The sequence below is a fragment of the Lampetra planeri genome, chromosome 33 (assembly GCF_965212315.1).
Source record: "Lampetra planeri chromosome 33, kcLamPlan1.2.h2, whole genome shotgun sequence".
Classification (NCBI taxonomy): domain Eukaryota; kingdom Metazoa; phylum Chordata; class Hyperoartia; order Petromyzontiformes; family Petromyzontidae; genus Lampetra; species Lampetra planeri.
This window is the reverse complement of record NC_136139.1, coordinates 2,160,224-2,171,987: the sequence shown is the minus strand read 5'-3', so window position 1 is coordinate 2,171,987 and position 11,764 is coordinate 2,160,224. Positions and strand designations below refer to the sequence as shown.

The following is an 11,764-nucleotide window of genomic DNA, read 5'->3' as shown; positions in this document are numbered from 1 at the left end:
ACATTATTTACCAGATCGTATTCAGAGACTGACCCATAAACCTGCGGGACACTGATGGTGACAGGCACTGCATATGACGTACAGGGCTGCTGTGCAATGCAATGCAATGACTGCCTGGGGGAGCCGTTGCGTGCGTTTGGATTTAGGTTTATGGGGTGAGGTCACTGAACGGCCACCGATGGATCTGTGAGGAGCGTGTCGAGGGCTGTCGTTATAAAAAACAAGGTGATCAGGGGTGTCAAGCTCACCATTCCAAGCAGCGATCCCAGTGACGGAAGGACACAGGCCCTGACGTAGAGGAAGGCAGAATCCATTCGCAGGATGAGATCCGGCAACGTGCCGTTTTTGTCCGACGGGAGCCAGGAAAATTTGTCTGCAGCAAAAAAAATGTCCGATCGCTTAAAAAAAAACTCTACAAGAACACCACAGCCTTACCTCAAAATCTATGGCAATAACAGTGCAGATTCGCTTCATCAAAACGGTGGCAGCTGCAGCTCCCTTGGGAGTAGGGCCGGCTCTGCTTGCATCCGAAGTTTCCAACTCACGGACACTTAAGAACTCAGTTTAATCACCGATAAATGCCAAGATTTCCATCCGGCACTGAGCGGTAGAGGCTCGGCACCAACCTCCGAGCCATCCACCTCCATTGGAAATTATTTTGCATGCATACTTTAAGCATTGCATCAGTTAACACAACTGACACGAAAAATACCAAGAGTATGGTTTAATTTGGATTCAGTGTGCAAAGGTATAGCAAAACACTATGCCAACATAAAATGTTCATAATATTGCAATGGGTTCAAGCTAATGAATATCCATATATATATGTTCCTGCATTAAAGTATTTACCAAATATCGGGCCAGATTTTCACCTTGATGATTGATCCTTTTTCTAGAATTTTTTTATGGAAATCCACCGATGGAAACATCCGCGCGTTTTCCAAATGGACCAACTTTCCAAACGTCTTGGCCGTTTCGTCAAAATGGGGATGTGACCCTAGATTATTCAGGGATGAGGGAGCTCCCACTGTGTCAAGACTGATGGGAAGATGTGGCAACTGAGATTAGAGGTCAGCAACTATACTCTTAGGTTTTTCGGTAAAGTTACGTAGGTAAAATAATAATAACATAAAAGAATAATAAATGAAAAATAACTAAATTAAATCACGACGTTTCGGAGGCAACACAAGTCTCCGTCTTCAGATGGGACCGTCACAGCTAAATTTACTGTATCACTTCTATCACTTTTATTATTTTTTTTTTACCTACATTACTTTACCGAAAAAACCTAAGAGTATGAATCCTTGCAGTCACGAAAGCTTCAAATCTAGAATTAAGGTCAGCAACTCTCGTGCATGCTGCGTCATCTCACCTTGAACCACTTTAACCTTGACCTTTGCCCCCGGAGCTATGGGTACACTCTCCATGCTCATGGAGAAACGCTTCCTCATGGCGAAGACGACATCCTGCACGTCATTGAAAACCTCCACCCGCTCCTCGTACGCCTCCTCAGACTCCTCCTCCTCCAGGTCCTGTCCCTCCTCGGCCTCCTCATGCTGCTTGCCGACATCTTCCAGTACCTCCTGGAGCCACTGCAGGACCCTGCCCTCGTGCCTGTCCATCACAGAGTCCAGGCTCTTCTCGACGTCCTCCATCGTGCCCTCTGCCCTCATCTTGCTGTCGGCGAGATCCCGTTCGAACGCACGGAGCCGGTCCTCCAGCGCGCTCAGCTTTGTCTCCCTGAGAATCCGGCGCAAGCGAGACTGGCGCTCCTCGCTCAAGTAATCCTCCACCACTGTCTGCTCAAACTCGGGCGGGCCGTCATCTGGTTTTGGGGATGGACCTTTGGACCCATCTTTTGCAGAGTCGGAGTTACCCGTGGGCACTCTCCTCTTCTCGTCAGCATGGGCAACATCTACGTCTAGCAGGGTTTCAATTTCTTCCTTTATAATATTATCTTCTGCAGACATGTTTTGTTCATTTCCCAGATCCGTCTGTTCCAGAACATCTGGGTATACTTCATCTTCTGCAGTTGTAATTTGTGAGATATTCTCATCACTTCTGGATTGATCAGTTTTGAGGTAAATATCATCACCTATTTCAAATGCAAGGGCATTTTCATCTTCAAGGAGTTCAGTCTCCGATAGGTCATCCATTTCATTTGTCATGTTATCATCTACACGATGACCATCAGTCTCATCGTCATCATCAAGTTCTTCATCAAAATCATTTAGTGGGTCATCGCTTTCAATGTCACCATCGTCATTACTTGCATTACCGATTTGTTTATGATCCTCTGCCACATTAACCGAAGAAGATACATCTGGTTTAACTTCCTCATCTTCAGGGGCTTCTAGTTTATCCTCATCTTCCTCCTCTTTTTCTTCCTCCTCGTCCACAGGCTTTTGATCCTCCTGTTCCTCATCATCCACATAATATAATTCTTCATCAGCCGGTTCGGGATCCGTCTCTTCTTCCTCTAGTTCCCAAGTATCCTCAAAATCTTCATCATCGTTCAACTCTACTCGTCCTTTGAGATCTTTCTCCTTGAGTTTGTCCACTTCCTCTTTATCCACCTGCTCCTCCTCCTCCTCCTGAGGCTCCTCATTACCTTCCTCATCACGAGCGAGATCCTCACTTTTTACCACATTTTCATTTCCTTTCTCGGCAAGCATCTCTAGATCCGCCTTGTTTGCCAATTGTTCTATTTTCAAATCTTCTCTTATTTTAACATCTAAAGTAGACTGCTTTGTAGGCACATCTTTTTCCGACATCCCCTCTTTTCCCGACAGATCCTCTTTTCCCGACAGATCCTCTTCATGATCGGCGTTTTTCTCCAGCTGTGTCTCCTTTATCCCTGCCCCGTGCGTGCTTTGAGAGATACTCACCTTAATACGTTCCTTTGTTACAACGGTCTGCTCAGCTTCATCGTTTGCATCACCATCATCTAAATCCTCTTTATCCTTCAAGTCGTCATCCACCTGGTACCAGGCGTTCTCCAGCTCAGAATCTAGCTGAGACTTTTCTTTTTGTATGGCTACATCACCTTTAAAGACAGCAGGTGACACTTCAACATCAACAGCCAAGGCTCTCTTCATTGTTAAACGCACCCTGGCTGCGGCTTCCTGAATCTCAATATCTTGAGCTACATCCTTCTTTTGCAGTGTGCCTGCTACATCATCTTCATGACTGTCATTTCCTTCGGTAACTTTCTCTGTGGCAGAGGGCTTAGTTTTGTCTAACATTTCTTTCAACTTCGGTGCAATATCCTTTTCCCCATGGTCGTTAAGTTCCAAGGGTTTCTTGACAACATTTAAATCCATCTGAACTTTAGCCTCACGTATTCCAAGATATTCAGAATTGAGCGCATCATGTAGCCTCTCGTCTTCCCCTGCAATTGCCTTGTTTATTGCTAAGATTAACTTCCCTTTAGCTTCGCTTATCTCATTTTTACCCTCCGCATACTTGTTTTGTTTCTCTCGCTCAAGCATTCCACTCTGCTCTTCTCCGGCAGTTGGTTTAGCTACGTCTGAATTTGCCTCCTTCTCAGGTTCCACATTCGCATCTTTTCCCTCCCGGTCGTTAAGATCTAAGCGTTTCTTGTTGACATTTAAATCCATCTCGGCTTTAGCGTCACGCATCTCCAGATATTCAGAATTGAGTGCATCATGTAGCCTCTCATCTTCCCCCGAAATCCCCTTGTTTACTGCTAAAATTAACTTCTCTTTTGCTTTACTGATCTCATTCTCACCCTCCGCATAGTTGCTTAGTTTCTCCCGCTCAAGCATTCCACTGTGCTCATCTGCGGCAGTTGGTTTAGCCGCGTCTGAATCCTCCTCCTCAGGTTCCATATTCACTTCTTTTTCCTCCTGGTCGTCGAGTTCCAAGTGTTTCTTGTTGACATTTAAATCCATCTCGGCTTTAGCGTCACGCATCTCAAGATATTCAGAATTTAGCGCATCATGTAGCCTCTCATCTTCCCCTGAAATCCCCTTGTTTACTGCTAAAATTAACTTGTCTTTTGCTTTACTGATCTCACTTTCATCCTCCGCATAGTTTACTTTCTGTCGTTTAAGCATTCCACTTTGCACTTCTGTGACAGTGGGTTTAGCCACGTCTGAATTGTCCTCCTCAGGTTCCACATTCGCATCTTTTTCCTGTTGGTCGTCGAGTTCCAAGCGTTTCTTGTTGACATTTACATCCATCTCGGCTTTAGCGTCACGCATCTCCAGATATTCAGAATTGAGTGCATCATGTAGCCTCTCGTCTTCCCCTGAAATTGCCTTATTCATTGTATAAACTAACTTGTCTTTTGCTTCACCAATCTCATTTTCACCTCCTACAAAATTGTTTACTTTCTGTCGCTCAAGCATGCCACTCTGCTCTTCTCCGGCAGTTGGTTTAGCCATGTCTGAATTTGCCTCCTTCTCAGGTTCCACATTCGCATCTTTTCCCTCCCGGTCGTTAAGATCTAAGCGTTTCTTGTTGACATTTAAATACATCTCGGCTTTAGCGTCACGCATCTCAAGATATTCATAATTTAGCACATCATGTAGCCTCTCATCTTCCCCTGAAATCCCCTCGTTTACTGCTACAATTAACTTGTCTTTTGCTTCATTGATATCATTCTCATCCTCCGCATAGTTTACTTTCTGTCGTTTAAGCATTCCACTTTGCACTTCTATGACAGTTGGTTTAGCCGCCTCTGAATTTCCCTCCCCAAGTTCCACATTCGCATCTTTTTCCTCCCGGTCAACACCTTTGAAGAGTTTCTTGTTGATATTTAAATCCATCTCGGCTTTAGCGTCACGCATCTCGAGATATTCAGAATTGAGTGCATCATGTAGCCTCTCATCATCTCCTGCAATTCCCTTGTTTATTGCTAAAATTAACTTCCCTTTAGCTTCACTTATCTCATTTTCACCTTTTGCAAAGTTGTTTATTTTCAGTCTCTCAAGCATTCCACTCTGATCTTCTCCGGCAGTTGGTTTAGCCGCGTCTGAATTTGCCTCCTTCTCAGGTTCCACATTCGCATCTTTTCCCTCCCGGTCGTTAAGATCTAAGCGTTTCTTGTTGACATTTAAATTCATCTCGGCTTTAGCGTCACGCATCTCAAGATATTCATAATTTAGCGCATCATGTAGCCTCTCATCTTCCCCTGAAATCCCCTCGTTTACTGCTACAATTAACTTGTCTTTTGCTTCATTGATATCATTTTCATCCTCTGCATAGTTTACTTTCTGTCGTTTAAGCATTCCACTTTGCACTTCTATGACAGTTGGTTTAGCCGCGTCTGAATTTCCCTCCCCAAGTTCCACATTCGCATCTTTTTCCTCCCGGTCAACAACTTTGAAGAGTTTCTTGTTGATATTTAAATCCATCTCGGCTTTAGCGTCACGCATCTCGAGGTATTCAGAATTGAGTGCATCATGTAGCCTCTCATCATCTCCTGCAATTCCCTTGTTTATTGCTAAAATTAACTTCCCTTTAGCTTCACTTATCTCATTTTCACCTTTTGCAAAGTTGTTTATTTTCAGTCTCTCAAGCATTCCACTCTGATCTTCTCCGGCAGTTGGTTTAGCCGCGTCTGAATTTGCCTCCTTCTCAGGTTCCACATTCGCATCTTTTCCCTCCCGGTCGTTAAGATCTAAGCGTTTCTTATTGACATTTAAATCCATCTCAGCTTTAGTGTCACGCATCTCCAGATATTCAGAATTGAGTGCATCATGTAGCCTCTCATCTTTCCCTGCAATTCCCTCCTTTACTACTAAAATTAACTTCTCTTTTGCGTTAATGATCTCATTTTCACCCTCCGCATAGTTGCTTAGTTTCTCCTGCTCAAGCATTCCATTCTTCTCATCTGCGACAGTGGGTTTAGCAACATATGAATTTTCGTTCTTGTCAGGTTCCATATTCGCATCTTTTTCCTCCTGGTCGTCGAGTTCCAAGTGTTTCTTGTTGACATTTACATCCATCTCGGCTTTAGCGTCACGCATCTCAAGATATTCAGAATTGAGTGCATCATGTAGCCTCTCATCTTCCCCTAAGATCCCCTTATTTACTGCTAAAATTAACTTGTCTTTTGCTTCATTGATCTCATTCTCATCCTCCGCATAGTTTACTTTCTGTCGCTCAAGCATTCCACTCTGCACTTCTGTGACAGTTGGTTTTGCTACGTCTGAATTTACCTCCTCAGGTTCCACATTCGCATCTGTTCCCTCCCGGTCAATGAGTTCTAAGAGTTTCTTACTGACATTTAAATCCATCTCAGCTTTAGTGTCACGCATCTCAAGATATTCAGAATCGAGCACATCATGTAGCTTCTTATCTTTCCCTGCAATTTCCTCATTTACTGCTAAAATTAACTTCTCTTTTGCTTCACTGATCTCATCTTCACCCTCCGCATAGATTCTTCGTTTCTCCCGCTCAAGCATTCCGTTCTTCTCATCTGCGGCAGTGGATTTAGCAACATGTGAATTTTCGTTCTTCTCAGGTTCCACATTCGCATCTTTTCCCTCCCGGTCGTCGAGTTCCAACCGTTTTTTGTTGACATTTACATCCATCTCGGATTTCGCATCACGTATCTCCAGATATTCGGATTTGAGCGCTTCATTTAGCTTCTCATCTTCCCCTGCAATTACCTTGTTTATTGCTAAGATTAACTTCCCTTTAGCTTCACTTATCTCATTTTCACTCTCCGCATACTTGTTTTGTTTCTCTCGCTCAAGCATTCCACTCTCCTTCGGTCCCTCTTTCTCTGTGTCTACCACGGCCTTTGCATCTTCCTCTGTCAAAGAAGCGTTGTTCTTTCTAATGTTATCTTTATCTAGGTCATCATTTTTACTGACATCTTTCAACAAATGTGCAGTCTCATTTATTTTCTCCAATTCTTCCGATCCAAGAGCTGCCTCTTTCAAATCTTCATTTAATTTGACATCTTCCACAATCTTCACTTCTGGGTTCATAAGTGTATGGTGACCATGTGAGGCTTCAGCAATTACACCATTGTTACCAACGAGAGCCTTCTTGAACTCCAAGTTTATTTTGGAGACTGCGTCCATTATTTCTGAATCTTCCTCACCCAACACTTTCGTGAGCCCTTCATCTCCCTCAGTCAATGCCTTTTTCAGCTCGAAAATTAGCTGAGATTTGGCTTCCTTTAGCAGTAACTGCTCCTCATCCTGAGAATACATTAAGCCCGCAACACCCTTGTCCATGTCCTTCACATCAGAGTGTTGTTCATTGGCGGCTTCATTTCTCTTCGTGACTACTCCCTGGGGGTCCACATCTTCCTTGACCGGCTCTTTGGAAACCTCAGACACTTTTTCACGAAGTTCTTTATGCAAAGGATCTGTATGGATCAAACTCTGGTAAGCATCATCATTTGACACCTCTTTGTGGATAATCTTCGCTTGTTTGGTTGACATTATCTCTGACTCATCCATTGCTTGCCCTTTCTTCTCATTGTTTTCTTCTTGTGTTCCATTTGTATCAACCGTCTCTTTCACAGGCTCCATAGAGCCTGTTGGTGTTTTACTTTCAGCATCTATCATATTCAGATTTTCTTCGATTGAATTGACCTTTACTAAATTTGAGTAATCTTTTTTCTCCACTTTCAGACTCCTCTCCATCGACACACCTCTTAAATCGTCACGCTTTTCCATTCCTCCTTTGGACTCGGTTAATTCTTCATTTGGGCTCTTCATCTTTGAATCCATCGCAGCTCTAGATTCTTTCAACTCCATATACTTCTTGTCAAGGGCAGTCTTTAGCTGTACATTACCATCGGCCAACACTTTGCTGATCTCGACATTTACGTTGGTGACTGCGTCCTCGATCGCCAAGCGTTCTGCATGCAGTTTCTCATTTACTTGTTCACTCATTTCCTTTTTGGTCACATCTTCTTTGGTCGTTAGATCTCCCGTCGGAACTTTATTTCCCTCAGCCAATTTGCTCTCCGCTTTTGCATGCTGCCTGTTCACAGATGTGAAGGTTTCAGTTGTTTCCTTCATTGAGCCCTGGAGTGGCTCATCTTCTGCTAATGGTTTAACATCATCACCACTTTCTTTGAACAGAGGATTGATCTCCTTAAAAGACCCCATTTCTTTACCATTTCCAATGGTGGCTTCCAACAAAGAATCCACCTCACCCTTGTTAAGCTTCTCTAAATGCACATCATCTCCAATTTTGTTTTCCTCAAAGGTGTCCCCGACTACAGCTCTACCATCTCCGTCCAGGCTTTTGTTCACGTTTAATGTAATGTTTTCAATATTCTCATCCACCTCCAAGTTATTTTCCAAAGTTGTTCTCTGCACCACTTTCTCTGAGGTAGCATCCAGTTTATTTACATCTATAGGCACCAGAGATTCTTTATCTTTCTTGTCAACTACACCCAGACCCTTATCCACATTTAATGTAGCGTTTCCAATATCCTTATCCATCTCCAAGTTATTTTCCAAAATTGTATTCTGTTCCATCTTCTCTGAGGTAGCATCAATTTTATTTAAATCTAAAGTCGTCGGAATGTCTATGGCTTTCTTGTCATCTACAACCATGGCTTCCACCTTAAGATCAGAAGCCTCTTCATCACTTTTCACTCCTGCATGAAGATCCTTCCCCTGCTCATCACGTTGATCAACTACCTCCTTCGTTTCTGACTCTATTGGCATAGGAGTCTCTATCGACAACTTATTTGCATCGCTGGCCTCTCCTTCTTCCAGTTCGAGATCTCCATCTTTCCTTTGTGATGGTGCTTTGGCTTCCATAGGCAGAGACGCATTCCCTGCTTGAGAATCACCGACACGGTCCTCCTGCTTGCCCTCCGCGTTCACATCTCGCACTAGTTCTTTTGGCTCTATTAGCTTTTCCTGCATCTCTGGTAACTTGCCGGTCTCCTCAATGGCCGCCTCTGATATATTGGTCACCGGATATTCCACCAGATGTGCCAAGTTAACATCCACATTCAGGTCCACTTTCTCAACATCTTGTGAGGAGGCTTGCAATTGTGGTTCTGTTCTCTCCACTTGGGACGTGACCTGTGACCCTCCCTCTTTGTCCTTTGCCGAGTTACTGGAGGCTGTTAGCACCGTTAGCTCTTCAGCTGCTGGTTCCACGCTCCGCTTTTCAAGAGCCTTCTTGGCCTCCACATTACTGTCAAATTCAAGGGTGCCATCCTTCATTCGATCTTTATTCATCACCTTCTCAGCCACATCCTTGTTCTCCAAGATCACCTCAGACTTTTCGTTTACAGATTCGTATTTTACTCCTGCAGGAGGCTTGTTATTGATTTCAGATCCACTGTCCTTCAGTTGTGCCGCTTTTTCCACATCAAAGTGCTGAGTGTTTATTGATGAGGCCTCGGCAACAACGTTTGTTTCCAATTCGGGGCTTATATTCAAAAGTTCTGTAACATCGTGAACCTCGCCTGCAAACCTATTGTCACCTATGTCCCTTTCCAAATTGGAACCAGATGATTTATGGTGGCGATCACCTGGCATTTCTTTCAAAGGAAATTGTAAAATGTCCTCATCGCCATCACTGTTTCGATTTACGGAATCTAAGTCTTTGGTCACAACGCCATCATCTGTGCTTTTCAGCTCAGGGTTGAGAGCACTTCCAGATATTGTAAATTTAACAAGGTAAGCTGCTTCACTGGAAGTTGCATCATCTTTGCCTGCCACTACCAAATGTGACTTTGCTTCTGCGTCCGAGTCGTCCGAATCATCTGGTGAGGATTTGAACTTGGAAGCTTTTTGTTGCACATCACTGCCAAATATGTGTTTGTCCCACTTTACAGGCTTCACGTAATTCTCACCATCAGCTAACACATCTGTCGCCTGTGCAGTGACATTGACACTGCCTACCTGATCTTTGACAGTGTCCATCAATTCAGTGTCGAGCAGTTCGCTGGGCTTAGCTTTGGAGATTTGCTCTGATAGACGGATCTGCCGCTCTGGAAGGTCATTTTGAGCATTTTCTACAAATGTATTCTCATCCTCATGAGTCTCCATGTGAATCAAATCATCTTCTTCGGATTCCAATGTGTCTTTTCCAATGTCCGTTGACGTCAAGGGAAGTGGGATTTCATTTTGGAGAGGTCTTTCATTATCTTCCCTGGCAATTCCGTCACCCTGATTTTTAGTGAACATTTCTGCAGCCTCATCATTACGAGCAGGTTTAGGCCTCCTGAGGTCATTACCACCTTCGATGTCCCCAGCATCTGATGATGCTTCTGTTGAGACTTGGTCTCTGTCATTGCCACCAGAATCCTGCCCTTCTGTGACTGCCGTTCCAACAATTATGTTGGGGGAATCAACATTTTTATCTTTCACCTCTTTAATTTCTTCCGAAACAGGATCCGTTTTTAAAGTTTGTTCCTTGGCATTCGCAATGTTGAATTTAGCAAGAAATATGTCTTCTTGAGAAAATGTATCACGGCCGTGTGTCATTTTCGAGTCAGACACTGCTGGTGAATCTTTTAATTTTGCTCTGCTCCGTTTCACCTCCCCAGTCAATACATGTCCATCCGATGTGGCTAAGTCTTTATATTCTTCCCCTTCATTCAATGCGTGTGTGACCTGCTCTGTCACTTCTCGCTCATTTGTCACATGTTCGTCATGTTTCACCAACTCGGTCGGGAGCTGTTCAATGAAACTGACCGCCGAAACTTGTTCCGTTAATAGAATCTGCAGCTCTGGCAGGTCGCTTGAGGCATCGTCTTCAGGAGTAATTTCATCTTTGTAACTCTCGAGGCTAAACAAGTTATTTTCTTTCAATGCAAGTGCATCTACATCCTTTTGAATTGCATACGAGTTTGATACAGAAGTGGCTTCCCTTGGGGATTCCACATTCAAGGTTCCTTGTCCGATTTCAGAATGTTCTGCTGTAAACGAAGCTGCGTCAACTTCAGCATCGCTATCTTCACTGGCTTTGGGATGAGAGGCTAACACTGGTAAGGGCTTCCCATCACCGTCAACGTTAGATGGCTGTCCCTGTGGTGTTACCACTCTTCCATCTCCTTCAGGGGACTTCATGTTGCTATCTTTTTCAGTCCTTGTATCTCCGCTCACCTGGTGTTCTTTTGAAATATTTTCTTCTTCATTTGGTGCTGTAGGAATTTGGTTTTCTGAACCGCTAGCTTTAACTTGAGGTAAAGTGGGCTCCACATCTCCCATGTGGAGATCATCATTTCCATGACTTTCATCATCAGATGTTTTTGCGTTCTGATGACTGGATGGTAGGCACATGAAATCTGTAAACTGCAACGGATAACTTTAATTAATGTACTACAAATCACTTTAAAAAGATTTCCAAATAGTCGGCATTAGTCCATGAATCATTGCAAAACGTAGGTATTAGTAATGTCTTTATAGTACCAATACATTAATAATTGTTAATAATTAATTAATAACGTAATCCCTTTGTTAAACCATTGCTAAAAGTCTCCCCCTCCCGACATTATGTCGGTCCTGAGTGTTGTTTGACCATACTTCACCACCTGGTCAGTAAGGACCATACCTCACCAAGCTCGTTAGGAAGGACTGATGAGGGGAAGGTACCAAGGATGGATTCTGATATTACTCACCACTGAAGTTACTCATGGCTGTGAATCTAACTCATCGGGTTCATAGCGCAATGTTCTAACCACTGCACCAGCATTTGCCTACAACAAAGTGTAAGGATGTATTTGAATTTCTTAATCAATTACTTGTTACACAGAGGTACATGATCAACGGATAGAGACAATGGTCATGATGACTGCACC

The 11,764-nt window shown here is 43.6% G+C and overlaps 1 protein-coding gene across 2 annotated transcripts in view; it reads right to left on the bottom strand.

Annotated features, from left to right (window-relative positions):
* The window catches only part of LOC144729603 (uncharacterized), a 63,595-nt gene that overhangs the window by 36,761 nt on the left and 15,070 nt on the right, over positions 1 to 11,764 (bottom strand). For both annotated transcript variants that reach the window (XM_078609974.1, XM_078609975.1), the window contains exons 4-5: positions 1,373 to 11,258; positions 249 to 373 (exon numbers count right to left, since the gene is read on the bottom strand). In XM_078609974.1, coding sequence (XP_078466100.1) covers positions 249 to 373; positions 1,373 to 11,258 — 10,011 coding nt within the window. The remainder of the gene's footprint in view (positions 1 to 248; positions 374 to 1,372; positions 11,259 to 11,764) is intronic.